The sequence below is a fragment of the Crinia signifera genome, chromosome 12 (assembly GCF_055691185.1).
Source record: "Crinia signifera chromosome 12, ASM5569118v1, whole genome shotgun sequence".
Classification (NCBI taxonomy): domain Eukaryota; kingdom Metazoa; phylum Chordata; class Amphibia; order Anura; family Myobatrachidae; genus Crinia; species Crinia signifera.
In genome coordinates, this window is record NC_139228.1 from 71,819,596 (window position 1) to 71,841,811 (window position 22,216).

Below are 22,216 nucleotides of genomic sequence, written 5' to 3' on the forward strand. Positions count from 1 at the left end.
AGAAACAAAATACCTTTCCCAAGTATAACTCTCTCTTCACGTTACATCTGCCCCACCTGCAGCGCAACATGGTTTTGCCCATTAGAGAGAGATTTTTCTTTAGGGAGCCAACCCGAATTAGGCCCATAAATAACCCATATCTGCACCTTGCCCGATTTAATTGGCATAAAGATGATTATTAAATGACATTCAATTTGTTTGCCCTAAATGGAGTGAAACGTACCATAATGTGCCAATGGAGTCAGGCGCTATACCGTCAGCTGAGGGAACATTGCCCAAAACACAATAGAAAAAACCTTGTGCCTGCTGCCTCTGCTGCCTGCCCCGACCTCGGCTACGTCTGCTGACCAGCGCTAATCATGGTCAAACTGCACCGTCAACTGGGGATTGGTCTAATTCTCAAGGAGGCGCACATACATACGCAAGTCTGGACAATGCTAGACCAGAGGTGAATTTAGGGGTCAAGTCGCCCCTAAGCACAACATTATCAGTCGCCCCACTTGGTTTTATTAACTTACAAACTACAGTACACTGTACACATTATAACTATTGTGGTAGTCAATTGTTGTTGGGATCCTGCCTTAATAACAGGAGCTATTCAATTGTATGGACGCCCAACCCGCGCTGGTTTCCTGCGCTTTAGATGGAATTCTGCTCACGTTGTCCTGGCCATAATGAACGCATATGGAGAGGACAATGATAAAACGCCAGTCATACAGTGCAGGGGTAGACTGGTTCGCATTTGGGGTCATATTATATATCCTCACCGTAGGGAACCACCCTTTCCCTGGATGGGAAGCTGAAGTGATTCTCAGAAAGGTCCTTGAGCTAGAACCATCGTATTCAGAACTTACTGATCCCATAACAACGGACATTCTATCTCTACTCCTGTGCAAAGATCAGACCCTTCGGCTCGGGGTACACGGAAATGTGCGAGAACACCCCTTCTTCTCTTCTGTTAAATGGAAAAGGATAGAGACTGGAAAAGCAGCATCTCCAGTAGTCACACAGCACATTCGCTTCAAGAAACGATCTGAGATTCCTGTGCCCTGCAGTGAAGCTGACAAAGAGCCAATTCCTGCCGCCGACCAGAGCGTATTTGATGATATTCAATTTGTCTACCCAAAATGGGGTGAAACGTACCATAATGTGCCAATGCAGCCAGATACTATACAAAAATCTTGTACCTGCTGCCTGCCCGGACCTTGGCTACGTTTTTGAAGATGCACCATCTGCTACCTGCACTTCTGCTGACCCACACTAACCATGGTCTTCACTGTCAACTGGGTATAGGGCTTCTGGCGAAACCCCACAAAAAAACCCGACACTAGGCAGCCACCTCACGGGTGTGTTGGAAGAGCTGCTAATTATTTTTAAAATGTTATCGGTTACATCCAACTCATTGATAACTTGATAAATTAAAAATTTTCACCCAAGCAACGCCGGGTACTTCAGCTAAACATTCATAAAACAAAGCTGCACATAAAACTTAAGCTGGGTACAATTCTGTATAGTCATTGTCATTGGTACATCCTCATCTAGAAAACTGTGCCCAGTTCTGTATAGGTCATTGGTACGGCCATATCTGGATACGGTGTCCAGTTCTGTATAGGTCATTGGTACATCCTCATCTAGAATACTGTGCCCAGTTCTGTATAGGTCATTGGTACGGCCTCATCTAGAATACTGTGCCCAGTTCTGTATAGGTCATTGGTACGGCCATATCTAGATACTGTGCCCAGTTCTGTATAGGTCATTGATACAGCCTCATCTAGATACTGTGTCCAGGTCTGTATAGGTCATTGGTACGGCCTCATCTAGAATACTGTGCCCAGTTCTGTATAGGTCACTGGTACGGCCTCATCTAGAGTACTGTGCCCAGTTCTGTATAGGTCATTGGTACGACATCATCTAGATACTGTGCCCAGTTCTGTATAGGTCATTGGTACGGCCTCATCTAGAATACTGTGCCCAGTTCTGTATAGGTCATTGGTACAGCCTCATCTAGATACGGTGTCCAGTTCTGTATAGGTCATTGGTACGGCCTCATCTAGAATACTGTGCCTAGTTCTGTATAGGTCATTGGTACGGCCTCATCTAGAATACTGTGCCCAGTTCTGTATAGGTCATTGGTACGGCCTCATCTAGAATACTGTGCCCAGTTCTGTATAGGTCACTGGTACGGCCTCATCTAGAGTACTGTGCCCAGTTCTGTATAGGTCATTGGTACGACATCATCTAGATACTGTGCCCAGTTCTGTATAGGTCACTGGTGCGGCCTCATCTAGATACTGTGCCCAGTTCTGTATAGGTCATTGGTACGACCTCATCTAGAGTACTGTGTCTAGGTCTGTATAGGTCATTGGCGCGGCCTCATCTAGAAAACTGTGCCCAGTTCTGTATAGGTCATTGGTACGGCCTTATCTAGAATACTGTGCCCAGTTCTGTATAGGTCATCGGTACGGCCTCATCTAGAATACTGTGCCCAGTTCTGTATAGGTCATTGGTACGGCCTCATCTAGAATACTGTGCCCAGTTCTGTATAGGTCACTGGTACGGCCTCATCTAGAGTACTGTGCCCAGTTCTGTATAGGTCATTGGTACGACATCATCTAGATACTGTGCCCAGTTCTGTATAGGTCACTGGTACGGCCTCATCTAGAGTACTGTGCCCAGTTCTGTATAGGTCATTGGTACGACATCATCTAGATACTGTGCCCAGTTCTGTATAGGTCACTGGTGCGGCCTCATCTAGATACTGTGCCCAGTTCTGTATAGGTCATTGGTACGGCCTCATCTAGATACTGTGTCCAGTTCTGTATAGGTCACTGGTACGGCCTCATCTAGAGTACTGTGCCCAGTTCTGTATAGGTCATTGGTACAACATCATCTAGATACTGTGCCCAGTTCTGTATAGGTCACTGGTGCACCCTCATCTAGCTACTGTGCCCAGTTCTGTATAGGTCACTGGTGCGGCCTCATCTAGATACTGTGCCCAGTTCTGTATAGGTCACTGGTGCAGCCTCATCTAGATACTGTGCCCAGTTCTGTATAGGTCACTGGTGCACCCTCATCTAGATACTGTGCCTAGTTCTGTATAGGTCACTGGTGCTGCCTCATCTAGATACTGTGTCCAGTTCTGTATAGGTCACTGGTACAGCCTCATCTAGAATACTGTGTCCAGTTCTGGATAGGTCACTGGTATGGCCTCATCTAGATACTGTGCCCAGTTCTGTATAGGTCATTGGTACGACCTCATCTAGAATACTGTGTCCAGTTCTGTATAGGTCACTGGTATGGCCTCATCAAGATATTGTGTCCAGTTCTGCATAGGTCATTGGTACAGCCTCATCTAGATACGGTGTTCAGTTCTGTATAGGTCATTGGTATGGCCTCATCTAGATACTGTGTCCAATTCTGTATAGGTCACTGATGCGGCCTCATCTAGATATTGTGTCCAGTTCTGTATAGGTCATTGGTACGGCCTCATCTAGATACTGTGCCCAGTTCTGTATAGGTCATTGGTATGACTTAATTTAGAATACTGTGCCCAGTTCTGTATAGGTCATTGGTACGGCCTCATCTAGATACTGTGTCCAGTTCTGTATAGGTCATGGGTATGGCCTCATCTAGATATTGTGCCCAGTTCTGTATATGGCTTTGGTACGGCCTCATCTAGAATACTGTGCCCAGTTCTGTATAGGGCATTGGTACGGCCTCATCTAGATACTGTGTCCAGTTCTGTATAGGTCACTGGTACGGCCTCATCTAGATACTGTGTCCAGTTCTGTATAGGTCATTGGTACGGCCTCATCTAGATACAGCATCCAGTTCTGTATAGGTCATTGGTACAACATCATCTAGAATACTGTGTCTAGTTCTGTATAGGTCATTGGTACAGCCTCATCTAGAATACTGTGTCCAGTTCTGTATAGGTCATTGGTACGAACTCATCTAGAATACTGTGCCCAGTTCTGTATAGGTCATTGGTACGGCCTCATCTAGATACTGTGTCCAGTTCTGTATAGGTCATTGGTACGAACTCATCTAGAATATTGTGTCCAGTTCTGGAGGTCATATCTCCAAAAGGATATAAATACTCTAGAGATGGTACAAAGAATGGCAACTAAAATAGTACATGGCCTACATCACAAAACTTACCCAGAAAGACTAAAACATCTCAATATGTATAGTTTGGAGCAGAGAAGATAAAGGGGGACATGATACTTTCACATATACCAAAGGTTTTAACAAGGTCCAGGAGAGAAACATTCCTCAAATGAAGAGAAGTATTAGAACACGAGAATAGGCACTGATACTGGGGGAGGTTCAGGGGAAATCTGAGGAAAAATTACTTCACAGAAAGGGTAGCGGACAAGTGGAATAGCCTTCCATCAGAGGTGGTAGAGGATAAGACAGTAGATCAATTTACACATGCTTGGGATAGGCATAAGGACATGTTTACAAAGCAATAAGGATCAAATAGGGTTTAAGGGTAACAATATGGAAAAAAGGGGCAGACTAGCATGGTTTTGCCCATTTTGAGAACAAATGTGTCCTGTGATCAGGTTTGAATTAGGCTCATGGTGCCTATCTTGCAGTGTGTACAGAAAACTGGACAACAAACAATATGTCAGACTAATTTCACATCACCTTCATGTCACTCCTTAGAATGGACTGATATTAAGGATTTCTAATGGGTACAGGAGTAGTGATAAATCACATGGGACCAAAAAAATGCAATAACGTCAGTAACATCGGGACAATTACTTAATGCTCTAGTGTGTGTCCAGTTTAGAGAATATCGAATATTGCACATTGAGCATATTTGTAGAGGCATTCTGAGCACAGTGTCACAGAAAGCACTTTACAACAAGGGTGTAACTACTGTACCATATGTGCAGGGGGTGCAGCTGCTATGGGGCCCAGAGCTGAGAGGGGCCACCTTCCCTGTCACAGTTACATGTGTTATATACAGGGGTGTAACTACCATAGGTGCAGGGAGTGCAGCTGCTATGGGGCCCAGAGCTGAGAGGGGCCACCTTCCCTGTCACAGTTACATGTGCTATATACAGGGGTGTAACTACTGTACCATATGTGCAGGGAGTGCAGCTGCTATGGGGCCCAGAGCTGAGAGGGGCCACCTTCCCTGTCACAGTTACATGTGTTATATACAGGGTGTAACTACCATAGGTGCAGGGAGTGCAGCTGCTATGGGGCCCAGAGCTGAGAGGGGCCACCTTCCCTGTCACAGTTACATGTGCTATATACAGGGGTGTAACCACTGTACCATATGTGCAGGGAGTGCAGCTGCTATGGGGCTCAGAGCTGAGAGGGGCCACCTTCCCTGTCACAGTTACATGTGTTATATACAGGGTGTAGCTACCATAGGTGCAGAGAGTGTAGCTGCTATGGAGCCCAGAGCTGAGAGGGGCCACCTTCCCTGTCACAGTTACATGTGTTATATACAGGGTGTAGCTACCATAGGTGCAGGGAGTGCAGCTGCTATGGGGCCCAGAGCTGAGAGGGGCCACCTTCCCTGTCACGGTTACATGTGTTATATACAGGGTGTAGCTACCATAGGTGCAGGGAGTGCAGCAGCTATGGAGCCCAGAGCTGAGAGGGGCCACCTTCCCTGTCACAGTTACATGTGTTATATACAGGGGTGTAACTACCATAGATGCAGGGAGTGCAGCTGCTATGGGGCCCAGAGCTGAGAGGGGCCACCTTCCCTGTCACAGTTACATGTGTTATATACAGGGTGTAGCTACCATAGGTGCAAGGAGTGCAGCTGCTATGGGCCCAGAGCTGAGAGGGGCCACCTTCCCTGTCACAGTTACATGTGTTATATACAGGGTTGTAGCTACCATAGGTGCAGGTAGTGCAGCTGCTATGGGGCCCAGAGCTGAGAGGGGCCACCTTCCCTGTCACATTTTTCATCTATGGGTGGTACAATGGGGCCCTTACAAACTTTTGCTATGGGGTCGACAAATATCTAGTTATGCCATCATCTATCTGCAAATTACACCAGTGTGTCTGCGCATTGAGGGGGAAAAAACATTCTGTATAAGGCCCAATATATTCTATTTCTAATTAAAACCAATTATATTCTACCGAAACTGTGGGACTTCTTTCAGCGTTCTGGAGTTGGCTGACAGCACTACAGCACCACCCCCCAGTATACGAGGAGGCGGCCGTACCTGAGCTACTCCTGCGATAAATGCGTTGAAGCACGTGGACATGCGCATTTTCTGCGGAGCGATCATGAAGCAGCCCTCCTGCTGGTCGAACCCGAGCAGCACGTACAGATGACGTTTCACCGTGTTGAAAGCTTTGGCGCTGCTGATGTCAGTCTCTGCGCTGCTCTTGTCTTTGGCCATGAACTTCATCAGGACCGTTATTAACTGATGCACGGTCTGCTGATCAATCCCAGCATCCTCCGGCAGAGGGTCCTTGATCATGTTGTCATTTTCTGGGGATTGCTGACCTGTTAAGAATACACATGCTTAGACCTTCCATAGTCTGTGTGTCCGCTGTGAGGTGTTTATTTTCCTGTCTGTCTAGGAATCAGATACAACGGACCACAGTGGCACAGCATTGCAATTACACCTGTCATGTCTCAGAAGGCATATACTGTAGTTAAGGGGGAAATTTACCAATATGAAAAACCTAGTTTTTCGTATTGGTATTTCCCCTCCGACTGCATACGACTGTTTCAGTCGTATGCAAAGTCGTGTTCCGGAGGGGAAATTACAAAGCAGTCAGATACGACTGCTTTGTAACCCACCGATGTCGTAGGAATTCGTATTAGCTGGCCATATATACGGCCGCTAATACGAATTCGTACAGGCAGTCTGCATGGATCAGTCTGATCCGTGCAGGCTGCAAGGTGTAAAAAAATAGAAAAATTAAATAATTTAAAAAAAAAACAGCGTGGGGTCCCCCCCACAGCTGTAACCAGCACCAGGCTGAAGGAGCCGGGGCCGGTAATTAAAAATCAGGGAACCCGACAAATAGGGGTTCCCTGATTTTTAACAACCAGCCCCAGGCTCCAGGTCCGGGGCTTGTTCCCAAAATACGGGGGACAAAATGACTAGGGGTCCCCCATATTTTAAGAACCAGCCCCAGGCCAAACCAGCCAGCAGGGTAATGTCACAGCCGGGGGACACTTATGATATAAGGTCCCGCGGCCAAAACATTAACCCTACCGACCAGTCAGCCTGGCCAGGGGCCCTGGGGGAGTGGGGACCCCCCCAATGAAGGGGTCCCCCCTCCAGGACTTACCTGACCAGGCTGAAGCCTGGTGCTGTCCTCGATGCCCCTGGGCGGTGGGCATCGAGCTGATTCTGGTGTAAAAAATAGAATAATCTATTGTCTAATACTGGGGCACTATGAGTCCCAGCAAGCCTCCCCCGCAAGCTGGGACTTGGAGAACCACAAGTCCCAGCCTGCGGGGCATTAAAGGGCCCGCTGGGTCTTGTAGTGCCACAGTATTAAAAATAGTACAATAAAACACACTGACACACATTTAAAATAAAACTTTAATACATACAAAGCCCACACATACTAATACTTACCTATCTTCTTTCCGTAGGTAGCCCTGGTCCTGATGTCCTGCAGTCCTGTGTCGGCGTTCTTCTTCATGTCGACGTCCTTCTTCAAGTCGACGTCGCTGTCGGCGATGGCGTCCGGAGTCCAAAGAAATCCATGGTGGAAGCTGTGGAAGGAAACCATACTCACCTGTCCCGGGGCGACGTAGTCCAGGTAAGGGTCTTTGCAAAAAAAAAAAACCGAGAACGCGAAACCAGCCGGACAGCAGGGAGCCGCACGGTGTTTGTGTACATCGTGCGGCTCCGCCTCCCGAATGCCGCTATTGGCCGCCTTGCGAGGCGGCCAATAGCGGCATTCGGGAGGCGGAGCCGCACGATGTACACAAACACGTGCGGCTCCCTGCTGTCCGGCTGGTTTCGCGTTCTCGGGGGGTTTTTTTTGCAAAGACCCTTACCTGGACTACGTCGCCCCGGGACAGGTGAGTATGGTTTCCTTCCACAGCTTCCACCATGGATTTCGTCGGACTCCGGACTCCGGACGCCATCGCCGACAGTGACGTCGACTTGAAGAAGGACATCGACATGAAGAAGAACGCCGACACAGGACTGCAGGACATCAGGACCAGGGCTACCTACGGAAAGAAGATAGGTAAGTATTAGTATGTGTGGGCTTTGTATGTATTAAAGTTTTATTTTAAATGTGTGTCAGTGTGTTTTATTGTACTATTTTTAATACTGTGGCACTACAAGACCCAGCGGGCCCTTTAATGCCCCGCAGGCTGGGACTTGTGGTTCTCCAAGTCCCAGCTTGCGGGGGAGGCTTGCTGGGACTCATAGTGCCCCAGTATTAGACAATAGATTATTCTATTTTTTACACCAGAATCAGCTTGATGCCCACCGCCCAGGGGCATCGAGGACAGCACCAGGCTTCAGCCTGGTCAGGTAAGTCCTGGAGGGGGGGGACCCCTTCATTGGGGGGGTCCCCACTCCCCCAGGGCCCCTGGCCAGGCTGACTGGTCGGTAGGGTTAATGTTTTGGCCGCGGAACCTTATATCATAAGTGTCCCCCGGCTGTGACATTACCCTGCTGGCTAGTTTGGCCTGGGGCTGGTTCTTAAAATACGGGGGACCCCTAGTCATTTTGTCCCCCGTATTTTGGGAACCAGCCCCGGACCTGGAGCCTGGGGCTGGTTGTTAAAAATCGGGGAACCCCTATTTGTCGGGTTCCCTGATTTTTAATTACCGGCCCCGGCTCCTTCAGCCTGGTGCTGGTTACAGCTGTGGGGGGGACCCCACGCTGTTTTTTTTTTAAAATTATTTAATTTTTCTATTTTTTTACACCTTGCAGCCTGCACGGATCTGAATGATCCGTGCAGGCTTAAAGCAAATACGACAGGGAAAGCAAGGTGTATTTTCCTGTCGTATTTGCGTGCCTGTTTTACACCACTAAGCAGCCGTATTATCAGTACGGCTGCTTAGTACATCAGGAATTACCATTCTTTTGAATGGTGATTTCTGTCGTATTCTATCGATGGTGTAGACATTCGTATTTGTAAATACAAATACGAATGTTCCATCTTTAGGAATACAAATTGTTGTATTTTCGGGATTGTAAATCCTGAAAATACAAATTCGTAAAAAAAAGGTGTATTTCTCCCTACGAATACACCTTTTTTCTACGAATCCATTTTGGTAAATGTCCCCCTAAATGTCTTATTCTGAAAGTCAGGTTCCCCATATACAGATGGAGCCAGGCTCATTCTGCAGGGGTCTGGCGGTCGTATCGCCAACCACCAGCCCCCACCAGCCGCCAGAAGGTGATGCGTGCACACGAGTCCCCTTCCGACGGAGCTCCCCGCTGGTCTCCGTCGATCGCCGCCGCCTCCGCGCACCCCCCCTTAACCCGGCCCATCTCCCTGAAGTGGATAGATGGAGTCCCAGTTAGTTGAAGCATCTCTCTGCCGGCGGGGGCATTCTGGTGAGCCCCAGCACCGGCTGAAAGGCGCTTCATCTGTAATTTAGCAACATGCATGGATAGATTTTGGACAGTATTCAATCCTGGCCGCTATTTCCGAAAGGGGAAATAGCGCCCGCCGCCTATTCAATGCTACCGTTTCTGATTGCATTGAAGGCGGGTTTTGACAAGTCCACGGTTGTTTCGCTACTCGACAGGTGGAACATTGAATTTGCCTGTCGCGTCTGTCTGCTGGGTGAAAACAGGATTCTGTCAGAACCCCCTTTGTATCTGTTGATCATATTGTGTCGACCCGATAACGGTTGTCCTATCAACCAGAACCCCAGATCTTCATAACTAAAAAATCATGTTGTAATTATGTTAATTAACTTCAACAAATTTTATGAGGTAAATCAGGCAGCGGAGACCTTCATTTAGGAAAGCACAAAAGTGGTTATCATACGTTCTCTCATTGGCTGGTGTTTTTTAAAGAAACAATGCCGTCAAACCCAGTTTTCTGGGATTTTAGCACATTTTCAAATGTACTAAACCCCTTCCCGGCGGGGCTTCCCTACCTATGGCTTCTCTTCGCAGTGCTGTTGTGTGAAGGATCTGACATGGATCCCTCCCAGCATGGGCCGCAGCCGCCAGCGTCTCCACACATGCACAGGGGGACTTCCCCATAAGAAACCCGAAAGTCCAAGCAGCGGCGGGGATCGCAAAGGACAGTTCTTATTAGGAGAGCTGCGCTTTGCATTGTTCATCACTTATGTCATTACATATGTGATGAGCATCGGCGCAATCGGCGGCGGAATGTACTGGTTGGTACATCCCGCTCATAAAGACTTACCCTGCGTTTGCTCCGCTGTGACCCCAAGTGCCGGCGCTGACTGCTCGTGTCTTGTCAGCCTGACAGCTGGAGAAAGGAATAGAAACAGCCATTTGTAAAAAAAATATTTTGTAATGACAGTTTGTGCAGTGCGAGACGGCTGCCTAGGAAACACCAACTAACGCGTTTCACAAATCAAAAATATTCGTGATGTGCACAGGGTCAAGCAATACTCAACGAATCTTAGTGCTGAGGGTCTCTGGCAGCGAGAGGGCCCTTTTGGATTCTCCTGCTCCCTTGACGCTGTCTCGAAGCGACCGCACGCTTTTCTGCCGATTGCGTGCAAACCGCGCTCTCTTGATCTTCCACAGGGCGGCGTCACTGAGATTGGCCACATTTGTCCGCACAGCTGTGATCGCTACATTTTGGAAAATAAGAGGGGGGAGGGGGGGGACAGCATTACAGTATGTTTTGTTTAGGTATAACATATAGTATACAGTGGCTTATTTAAAAAAAAAACTGTAGACAAATAATTGTGAGTTTGAAAACGGACATAAAAAGAAAAAGTGCATAGAGGTGAGGAGTAGTTAGCCTTACATATAATAAAAGTGTTACACTATCGAGAAATCGTAAACTAAAATCAATCCAATTTTCAGAAATAGGTAGGTTACAGCTAATAACTGGGTTCAGGACAAATGTCACACCTGAATGTAGCGTTAGTAAATGATTACAGTGTGGATGCATTTAGGTAATCACGGAGTATTTTAGGGTCTCACTTGTAGGAAATGGGAACTCCTTGTTGCAGTCCAGGTGCAGTTGGGCCTCTAAGGACAGAGTATCAAACCTGTTCACAAAGAACTCCCAACTCAGTGCCGGGATATCCTGCTTCAGGAAGTGAAGGAGAAGGAGTTTGCTGAGGATAGTCGGACGATCTTTCACAACGGTGTCAAACTGGAAATCCAGGCAAAGGCACAGACCCTGTAAGACAGGCAAGAGAATATTATGCTGTTCTGCACCTTAAGGCTACTTTAACTTCTAGACTTGCAAATGCCCTCCAGCAACTAAATGTAACAATGCTCTATTATACAAGGGCTTTACATTACCCGGCTGTATTACCTCACCGCAGACAGCGGATGTCAGTCACATCAAGCCTGTGTAGAAATCCCAGAGGGAAGACGGAGAGATGCATTTCATAAAAGCTGTAGATCAGGCATGTCCAAACTATGGCCCTCCAGCTGTTGTGAAACTACACATCCCAGCATGCCTTGCCAAAGTTTTAGCATCCTCTAGTAGCAAAACTGTGGCAAGGCATGATGGGACTTGTAGTTTCACAACAGCTGGAGGGCCATAGTTCAGACATGCCTGCTGTAGATGATGTGCAGCGCAAGATAGCTTTTACGGCTGGCAAGAAGTAACTTTCCCAATATTCCAGATAAGCTTTGGCTTGTTTCTTATTCTGGTTTATCTCTCTATTAATATATACACTATTGTACCCACTTAACTGTATTTACCCATATATCCAAACGATCCTCATTTAAAATGAGTGAATTTGAATGAGATGTGGCTTACAGGAAGTGGGAGGGGATTTACCAGAAATTGGGTGCGGTTGGTCAGACAGTGGGCAAGGTTGGGTAGACAGTTGGCGACGTTGTGCAGACAATAGTTGCGGTTGGGCAGGCAGTGGATGAGGATGGGCAGACAGTGCATGTGGTTGGGCAGACAATAGTTCCAGTTGGGCAGACAGTGGATGAGGTTGGGCAGACAATAGTTACGGTTGGGCAGACAGTGGATGGGGTTGGGCAGACAGTGGATGAGGATGGGCAGACAGTGCATGTGGTTGGGCAGACAATAGTTCCAGTTGGGCAGACAGTGGATGTGGTTGGGCAGACAATAGTTACGGTTGGGCAGACAGTGGATGGGGTTGGGCAGACAGTGGATGAGGTTGGGCAGACAGTGGATGAGGTTGGACAGACAATAGTTGTGGTTGGTCAGACAGTGGATGAGGATGGGCAGACAGTGGATGTGGTTGGGCAGACAGTGGATGTGGTTGGACAGACAATAGTTGTGGTTGGGCAGGCAATGGATGAGGATGGGCAGGCAGTGGATGTGGTTGGGCAGGCAGTGGATGAGGATGGGCAGAGAATAGTTCCGGTTGGGCAGGCAGTGGATGTGGTTGGGCAGGCAGTGAATGTGGTTGGGCAGGCAGTGGATGAGGTTGGGCAGGTAGTGGATGTGGTTGGGCAGACAATAGTTCCGGTTGGGCAAGTAGTGGATGAGGTTGGGCAGGCAGTGGATGTGGTTGGACAGACAATAGTTGCGGTTGGGCAGGCAGTGGATGAGGATGGGCAGGCAGTGGATGTGGTTGGGCAGGCAGTGGATGAGGATGGGCAGGCAATAGTTCCGGTTGGGCAGGCAGTGGATGTGGTTGGGCAGGCAGTGGATGAGGTTGGGCAGGTAGTGGATGTGGTTGGGCAGACAATAGTTCCGGTTGGGCAAGTAGTGGATGAGGTTGGGCAGGCAGTGGATGTGGTTGGGCAGGCAGTGGATGTGGTTGGGCAGGCAGTGGATGTGGTTGGGCAGACAATAGTTCAGGTTGGGCAGGCAGTGGATGTGGTTGGGCAGACAGTGGATGTGGTTGGGCAGACAGTGGATGTGGTTGGGCAGACAATAGTTCCGGTTGGGCAGGCAGTGGATGAGGATGGGCAGACAGTGGATGCAGTTGGCCAAGCAGTGGGTCCAGAACAAACATAATGCAGTTTCTCACCTGTAAAGCGGGTCTCTTAATGGTGTCCAGTAACAGCCCTGCTCTGGTGGCCACGGCAGGGTTCACGTCCTCCACAGCAGTCAGAAAGCAGCAGAAAGCATGAGCAAGAGAATATTTCAGCAAATGGTTCTTGGTGACGGAATGGATGTCCAGGAACCGGCATAGAACGGCAACTTTCTCCACTGGAACCAGAGAGAATACAAGAGTATAGAGCTAACAATCAGCAGGTAAAGACATAATACCCAGCTATAGGCATGCTGGGCCTGACTCCTAGTGGCAAGCACGAGCGAGTATTTTACCACCTTCTCTATAATGGAGTCTCATTAAATTAATCACATTCCTCAAAATGGAATCTCATCCAAGTGAAGAGCTCAGTAACATGCCCACACTCAGCAGGGAATCTGGCAATTCCATCTAGCTGTTACCATCACCGGATTCACCTGGACTAACCATGTAGCATTGAAATGGATGCATACATGCAGGGTAAATACTGGCTCCTTTTGCATGTAGCCCACACACAGCTTTATGTTTACACTGAAACTTAGATTTCAGTTTGAACTCACGCCACCCAAATCTAATCCCTGTACACTTTATACATCTCCCCCACCTGCAGCACAGCAGGGATCAGTATGAAATCCCGGCGGTCGGAATCCCGATGGTCGAAATACCGATGCCAGAATCCCGACCGCCAGAAATGCTGACATGGGGGGGCCGTTGATCCCCCCCCCCCCCCCTGCGCTCGGCACACTATTTTATTCTCCCTCTATGGGTGTCGTGGACACCCATAGAGGGACAAAGTCCGGGATTTTGAGCTCATCCCGCACAGCATGGCTTCACTTTGCTCCCACCTAGGAATCAGCCCCAGTGTGTATAGAGCTGGAAGGTGACGCCCTATAAGGATATTCTTTATAACTCTGGAATGTACAAGTGATGCTCACTAAGAATGTTGAATAGACATTCAACCTTGTTCATCTCCTCATACAGCAGCATCTTGAGATGCTGTCCATCATTATAAATCATGAATACAGCGAGTGGGTCTGATTCAGGCCTAATATACAATCATCTCCTCTGACCTCCGTCCATTCAGCCTTCAGCTGCCGTATGTTTATCTCCGAGCACTGCGACCATACCTGCTTCAAACCTCATCTTCCAGTCCTTGCTGTTGAAGTTGCTGTTTATGATTGTCCAGAAAATATCCGCTCCGTACGGAAGAGACAACGCATGGAGAAGCAGCGGCACCCCCAGTGATGACAGCTGGGAGAACTCCGACTTTAGAACCCGCCACAAGCTAGGGGAGGACAGACGTATTTTTCAGTGCAATGTAAAGGCAGAAGGCACTATGATGTTACATGGAACTGTAATGTGGCACAATATGAAATGGAGGCACTGTAGTGTGGCATAATAGGAACTGAGGACACTATGTCATAATGTGAATTGAGAATAATGTGTGGCATATTGTGTACTGGCACCCCTATTATGTGACATCATGTAAGCTAAGGAATTACGGTTCAGAAAATATACTAGGGCACTACTATGGGGTATAATATTAAGTGGGGCACTACTATGGGGTATACTATTAAGTAGTGCACTACTATGGATTAGAAAAAGATCTAGGGCACTACTATGGGGTATACTATTAAGTAGGGCACTACTATGGGGTATACTATTAAGTAGGGCACTACTATGGATCAGAATATGATCTAGGGCACTACTACGGGGTATACTATTAAGTAGGGCACTACTAAGGATCAGAATATGATCTAGGGCACTACTATGGGGTATACTATTAATTAGGGCACTACTATGGATCAGAATATGATCTAGGGCACTACTATGGGGTATACTATTAAGTAGGGCACTACTATGAATCAGAATATGATCTAGTGCACTACTATGGGGTATACTATTAGGTAGAGCACTACTATGTATCAGTATATGATCTAGGGCACTACTTTGGGGTATACTATTAAGTAGGGCACTACTATGGATCAGAATATGATCTAGGGCACTACTATGGGATATACTATTAAGTAGAGCACTACTATGGATCAGAATATGATCTAGGGCACTATTATGGGGTAAACTATTACGTAGGGCACTACTATGTATCAGAATATGATCTAGGGCACTACTATGGGGTATACTATCAAGTAGGGCACTACTATGGATCAGAATATGATCTAGGGCACTACTATGGGGTATACTATTAAGTAGGGCACTACTATGGATCAGAATATGATCTAGGGCACTACTATGGAGCATATAATTAATAACAGAGAGATATATTTGAGAGAGGTGTCTCTCAAGAATCATCGGGATTGGGGCCTTTCAATACGTTGCTGTGGAACCCACAAAGTTTTGGTTCCGCCCCTGGCTGTGGATCTTGGCTGCCTGTAAGGACAGTTACCTGGAGATCAGCATGTGCTCCTGTATGTACGCTAGGAAGGGTAGATGATCCTTCTTGGCAATGTACAGACACTCCCCGTGGAGGCAGAGTATCTTCAGGCAGTTCAGCATATTAAACAGTATGTCCGGCTCATCGAACCTGGCCATTTCCTAAGACACCAAGAAATAAGAGGATGCAGACATCTCTAACACTCAGACCAGGGGAGAGGGGCAACTAAACCTCTAGGGGTACATTTACTGAGATGGGAGGTTGCCAATAGCAACCAAACAGATTCTACTTCTTATTAATTTAGCACCTTCTAGAACAGGGATGGGGAACCTACGGCCCATCAGCTGTTGTTGAACTACACATCCCAGCATGCCCTGCAACGGTTTTAGCATGGCCACATAGCAATACTGTAGCAGGGCATGCTGGGATGTGTGGTTCAAAAATACCTGGAGGGCCGAAGGTTCCCCATCCCTGTTCTAGAAGATAATAGATAGAATCTGATTTGGTTGCTATAGGCAACATCCCATGTTCAGTAAGAACTCCCATCTTAGTAAATTTACCCCTCAGTGTTACAAACCTACAATGCTCTACAACTTTTTAATTGCTAAACACATAGGGGGAAATTTACTAAGATGGGAATAAGACTTCACATGTGATGTTGCTATGGGCAACCAATCAGAATCTACTTATTTATTTAGCACCCTCTAGATGATAGTAGACAGGATCTGATTGGTTGCCCAAAGCAACATCACATTTCGGGTGAAATGTAATAGGGTGCGATTTTTTTCGTAAGAAAAAAATCGCACCAAATCGCACCTTAAAAAATTGTGGTTTTTGCCGCAAATTCGCTTATGTAATGAGATGCGAATTTGCGGCAAAAAAAGTGCTATATGGTGCGATTTCGGGGGCTTTTTAAGTCCTGAAAATGTGCGATTTTCAGTCATGAAAATCGGCACATTTTCAGTAGAGTGCGCTGTGTTGTAAAAAACAAACAAAAAAAAAAAACGGTGTGCGGTCCCCCTCCTAAGCATAACCAGCCCCGGGCTCAAAAAGCCGGTACTGGTGTCATAAAATCAGAAGGACAAACAAATAGGGGTTCCCTTGATTTAATGAAACCAGCACCAGGCTCAAGGTCCGGCGCTGGTTCCCAAAATACGGGGGACAAAATGACTAGGGTTCCCCCGTATTTTAAGAACCAGCACCAGACCCATCCAGCCAGCAGGGTAATGCCACAGCCAGGGGACACTTATTATATAAGGTCCCGCGGCCAAAGCATTATCCCCGTGGCTGGTCAGCATGGGCAGGGGTCCTGTGGAAGTGGGGACCCCCCCAATGAAGGGGTCCCCCCCCCCTCCAGGACTTACAAGCCCATGCTGAAAGTCCGGGGCTGTCCCTGATGCCCCTGGGCGGTGGGCATCGGGCTGATGCAAAGTGTAAAAAAAAGAATAAAAACTATTGTTTTCTACTGTAGAACTATGAGTCCCAGCAAGCCTACCCCGCATGCTGGGACTTGGAGAACCACAAGTCCCAGCATGCGGGGCATTAAAGGGCCCGCTGGCACTTGTAGTTCTACAGTACAAAAAATAGTTAAATAAAACACACTGACACCCTGAAAAATAAAAGTTTAATACATACATAACACACACACTGATACTTACCTACCTTGAGCCCGTAGGTCGGTCCCTGGATCCTGGGTCCAGGGTCCGGGGCTCCAGGGCAGAAGAGTCCGGTTCCGGGGCCTTGGTCCTGGTTCCGGGGCTGGTCCGGGGTCCTGGGCTCCAGGGCTGATGTCTCCAGGGTCCAGGATCCGAAGTAGTCCAAAAGGGGTTCCTAAGGAAGGAAATCCTACTCACCTGGTCCCCGGCGACGACCTCGGCATCTTCTCCGGCAGACGCGCTGCTCCCGGCTGGTACCCGCTCACGGACTGGAGAGGCGCAGAGATGTTTCATATTCCACGCCTTTTCTCAGAATGATTCTATTGGCCGCCTAGCGGCCAATCAGGAGCCGACTTTCAGGCCCCGGAACCTGACTTTTCTGACCTGGAGCCCCGGACCCCGGATCCAGGGACCGACCTACGGGCTCAAGGTAGTTAAGTATCAGTATGTGTGTGTTATGTATGTATTAAACTTTTATTTTTCAGGGTGTCAGTGTGTTTTATTTAACTATTTTTTGTACTGTAGAACTACAAGTGCCAGCGGGCACCTTTAAAAAATGCGATTTTTGCCGCAAATCGCACCCTATAAAATATGCGATTTTCGGGAAATGCCCGAAAACGGCATATTTTGCGGGAAAAAAAAAAAACGCCTCCCATTACATTTCGCCAGTGAAGTCTTATTCCCATCTTAGTAAATTTCCTCCATGCTATTTACAAAATATTTGGGGCACAATTCAGCATGCATGTATCACTAATCCGCGAGCGGTTATGGTATGTATATATGCCAGGGAATTAGCAACAGTCAATGCGTATTGCGCAATGAAGATGCATTTTGACTGACAGGAAACCGGCGTTTTCTGGCGGAAACCTGACATTTTCTGGGTGTGATTGGAAAAAATACCGAAGTGCCCAGGTTTTTTTGGGAGGGTCTGTGAGCGCTGATTACTTCCAGCCCATCTCAGTGGAAGCCTCAGACCTACTCACGTTTACACGGACAGCTAAGGGAGAGATTCGCTAAATTAAAAATGCAGTAAAAACCCCGTTATCTGGCTTATCGCGACGGGGGGGGGCACCCCCAGAAAAATCTGGCGATGCCCCATAGAAGCCTATGGGCTTTTACCGCGACCCACCGCCGCCCCCAGCACCGACCCCCCCTCACCTGTGTCCGGTCAGCACAGCGCTGTGCTTCCCAGACCTGTGACCTCCTCCTCCCTGCACTATGATCCTCTTCCGGGTGCAGGGAGGAGGAGAGCCCGGCGCAGCAGCAGCACCGGGTAAGGGAGGGAGGGGGGAGCCGCTGGGAGTTACAGGGGCCCGATGGGACTCGCTGTCTCTCACCGCAAAGGACAGCTCTTAACGCAAGAGCTGTCCTTTGCCATCATTTTCGCATATGTTAGAGCAGGCATTCCCAACCACGGTCCTCAAGGCACACCAACAGTGCAGGTTTTAGTGATATCCAGGCTTCAGCACAGATGGTTTAATCAGAATTACTCAGGTACTAATTAAGCCACCTGTGCTGAAGCCTGGATTTCACTAAAACCTGCACTGTTGGTGTGCCTTGAGGACCGTGGTTGGGAATGCCTGGGTTAGAGCATATGCGATAATTATGTAGGCGATCTGCGGCGGTAAGGTGGCGCGAATGTTAGAGTATTCCCCCCTAAGTCTCTCCGATGTTTCGCCAATTTGCATATGAAATGCGAGTGGATTAGCGACCCATTCACAATTCACGTGGGGTGCTTTCTCTTTCTGTCTGGGGACAGCTTCCTCCACGCAGTCCATTGCAACTTTTCCAATTTAGCGACCCGTGCTGAATTACAGCCATAATGGAAGAATAAGGAACATGTACATACATGGTCATTTATGAAATAAGCACACGTACCTGGAGAATAGTGTAGATCAGTTTCAGGGTAACAGGAAGCTGCTGGTAACAGAATTTATGATCTGTATCGTTTTTGACAGCTGTTAAAATAAAAAAAACAAGATTTCCGCTAGCCGCCGATACTGATGTATAGTCTGTGTGTGGTCGTGTCTATGTTTTGTTTCATGCTTTCTATACTTGTGACCTTCCCCGCGTTCCGTGACAAGTTAGTGAAAGGGAAGTGGTGATGTGATTCACCACACACCTTGCCATTGTCGACCTAATGCTTGTGTCTACCTTCCAACCCTGTCGACCAATTCCATGTGCCAACATAGGCCCTATCGACTATTGTATGTCTACCTTTACAGTGCCGACCGAATGTACCCCTTAGAAAGTCCATAGTTATGCTGAGAGCCTGATCTAATAATGGAAAACTTTGAACATGACTTAAGATACATGTATCGAAAAATACAGACACGTGTACCGGAGCCTGTCGGCCTATGGGGGTTATTCTGGTTGGTTGGTTCGGATACGAATTTGCATCCTTGCAAGTCAACCAGAACCCACCCTGCGAATGGTGGTACGCCGGCCCACCATTCGCACCATTTTCACTGGTCGCCGACCATCGAATGATGTGGTGCCCACACGCATATATAAAGTGATTCCTGGGTTATTATGGAACATACATGTGTTGGAAGGTTCCGTTGGCTCCTTGTGGGTTCCTGGATTGTCCCCATGCTTGTTCGCTGGATTCGCTTCTTCTTCCCCTTCTGTCCTGATGATAAATTCTGCCCTTGAGAACAGCAGGCTCTCTTCCAGACTATCGGTCGGCTCCTGCGAGAGGACTTTGCGTTAGAGACTCGAGTTCCACTGTCTAACACTTACAAACAATTCATAACTCACTGGAAAATAATCTGGGCGCAAGCAACGTTCTCCACAGGCTGTTTTCCAGTATGTCCTGTCTTGTCCGTAATGCTGACAGAAAATCCCTGTCCGGGATGATGTACGTGCTGAGCTTGCACGCGATCCATAAGTGTTTTATATGATAAGTGATGTATGTCCCCTTCAAGCCGTGTTTGTCTTACTGTTCCGTGGCAGATCCATCAATATCTTTTGTTCAATATGAGGCCATTTGTCACAAAAGATGCTGAAAATGAACTACGGGATCTAGTCGGTGAAATGAAAATTCAGCCCATCAATCACATCTCCCTAACCGTGGCGGCTCAGCACGGGAGACGGTAAACCCGCACATTAACAATCTTGCTGAGCTGTTGTGTGAGCTGGAATCTCCCTACAACCACTCATCTTTCAAGACGACAGCACGGGATAAACATAAAAAAAAGGATGTATCTGCAATAAATGAAATGAGAACAACAAGCTATTCTCCGCTGAAGTCTCATTTGTCCAGCCTGAAAAACTTTTATATCTTTGTTTTCCTTTTAATGAGGTCACTGATAAACTGCCCCATCGGAAGACCTCACGAGCCCCAAAACGAACCTCAACAGTGCAGCGTTGATTGTTCTGGGTTCAAATTCATGTATGTAAGCAAAGCTGGGCAAAACCGTGCTACACTGCAGATGGGGCAGATGTAAATTGCGCAGAGAGATTTAGATTAGAGTGGATTATATTTTTTCTGTGCTGCTTTTTTGCATGTACCCTACAAATACTACAAAGCTTTATTCTTACACTGCAGTTTAGATTTCAGTTTGAAGACAACCCACCCAAATCTAACTCCCTCTGCACATGTTACATCTGCCCCACCTGCAGTGCAGCATAGTGTTGATTGCTTTTTTTGCCTTACTTTCAAACATGAACTGGGCCCATAGTACATAAGAAGTTTTGGCAATGAGGTGAAATTTTTAGAAATGGGCCGATGGTATCTCAAACTCACTGAAGATGATCTATCAGCCATTTTGCAGAGAAAGCGCATATCTATATTTAGATATAAAAGGCTAACTACTCCTCACGAGTGACGTGGAGGACAGATATTCATTTTGGATCTACTTTGAGCGCATGTGAGACTTTTCCAATTTCTTTACTATATTGCAACGGTGTTCCGGTGACCTCTTTTTAAGTTTCGTAGGCAGCTCTAAGTCTCTGCAGCGCCTGAGATGAAATTATTTTTTGTTCTATAACTACTCCTCACCTCTATGAGGTGAAGTACCGCCCGTGACCACTAGAGGCCACTCAACGGAGCAAATTACTCCTTTGTGGGCTAAAAGACGTAATACCAGAAAGTGAAAGCAATTTTTGCAGGGACACTGATCTGATTCAAACTTGCTGACTAGCTTTAGAGAGGAAGCTGTGAAGACAAAGATTGGAGGTAGGAGCAGATAGGGACTTGGTTGGGTTGGCTAAAAACTGCCACAGATCAAAGTGAAAGTAAAAACTGTCACAGCTCAAAGTGGAGGTACATTGCTGAAACCGGCTTTTAGCTAGTAGCACGATAATGTTCTCTGACCCACCGCTGACAGATAACGCTCATTGTCAATATAACAACCAAAGACCTCAGACAATGAAGAAGCCACGGACCTTCATCTGCAGAAAATCTTTAGGCCTATATGTATTAATATACGCCATCAGTCAGTATGTCTACATTTAAAATGTCGACACCAGTATGTTGTCATGGTCTGAATATTGACATGGTTGAAATGAGAACAGTGAAAGTATGGACACTAAGAGTATATGTTAGGTGTATGGTTCCAGTTCGGATGAGGCTGGGGTTGGGGTTAGGGTTAAGGTGACTGTATGACGTTTTGGTCTATGGCATCAGCTGAGTAAGTTCTCTCCTAACAGGAAGAATTTCCGCCCTTTGAACATCACTCAGCGTTGTGCCTAGACCTGTCCTCCGCCGCCGGGCTCTGTGGCAATGTAGGCTGTTAGGAGGGGAAGACCCCTGCATATTGGCCTTGGTTAGGTTGGACACTCACCACCAGTCGGATCTCCGCCTTTGGAGCCAAACGTTCCAGCAGCTCACAGGCCATCTGATAACACAGGATGCTGGACTGACACAGGCCACACTCCACGGCTTTCTCATCCTTCTGGCAGGTGTGAGATCCCCCCCAGGGGGCCTGGAACACGTTGTTGATGATGGATATGATGTCCTTGGGCAGGCTGTTCTCTAGTCCCAGCGTGATTCCATCATCCTGTAATTCCATCTAGAAGAGCCACAGTCTTAGTATATGTATTGGTCATGTCACTATACTCACAGTC

The 22,216-nt window shown here is 47.4% G+C and overlaps 1 protein-coding gene across 6 annotated transcripts in view; it reads right to left on the reverse strand.

The window, feature by feature from the left end:
* UNC79 (unc-79 subunit of NALCN channel complex) overlaps nucleotides 1-22,216 on the reverse strand; it is a 179,222-nt gene that overhangs the window by 92,259 nt on the left and 64,747 nt on the right. For all 6 annotated transcript variants that reach the window (XM_083166032.1, XM_083166033.1, XM_083166029.1 and 3 more), the window contains 10 exons: nucleotides 21,934-22,161; nucleotides 19,690-19,837; nucleotides 19,025-19,104; nucleotides 15,504-15,652; nucleotides 14,227-14,384; nucleotides 13,097-13,278; nucleotides 11,109-11,310; nucleotides 10,571-10,750; nucleotides 10,354-10,419; nucleotides 6,201-6,487 (listed from right to left, as the gene is read on the reverse strand). In XM_083166032.1, the coding sequence (XP_083022158.1) occupies nucleotides 6,201-6,487; nucleotides 10,354-10,419; nucleotides 10,571-10,750; nucleotides 11,109-11,310; nucleotides 13,097-13,278; nucleotides 14,227-14,384; nucleotides 15,504-15,652; nucleotides 19,025-19,104; nucleotides 19,690-19,837; nucleotides 21,934-22,161 (1,680 nt within the window). The remainder of the gene's footprint in view (nucleotides 1-6,200; nucleotides 6,488-10,353; nucleotides 10,420-10,570; nucleotides 10,751-11,108; nucleotides 11,311-13,096; nucleotides 13,279-14,226; nucleotides 14,385-15,503; nucleotides 15,653-19,024; nucleotides 19,105-19,689; nucleotides 19,838-21,933; nucleotides 22,162-22,216) is intronic.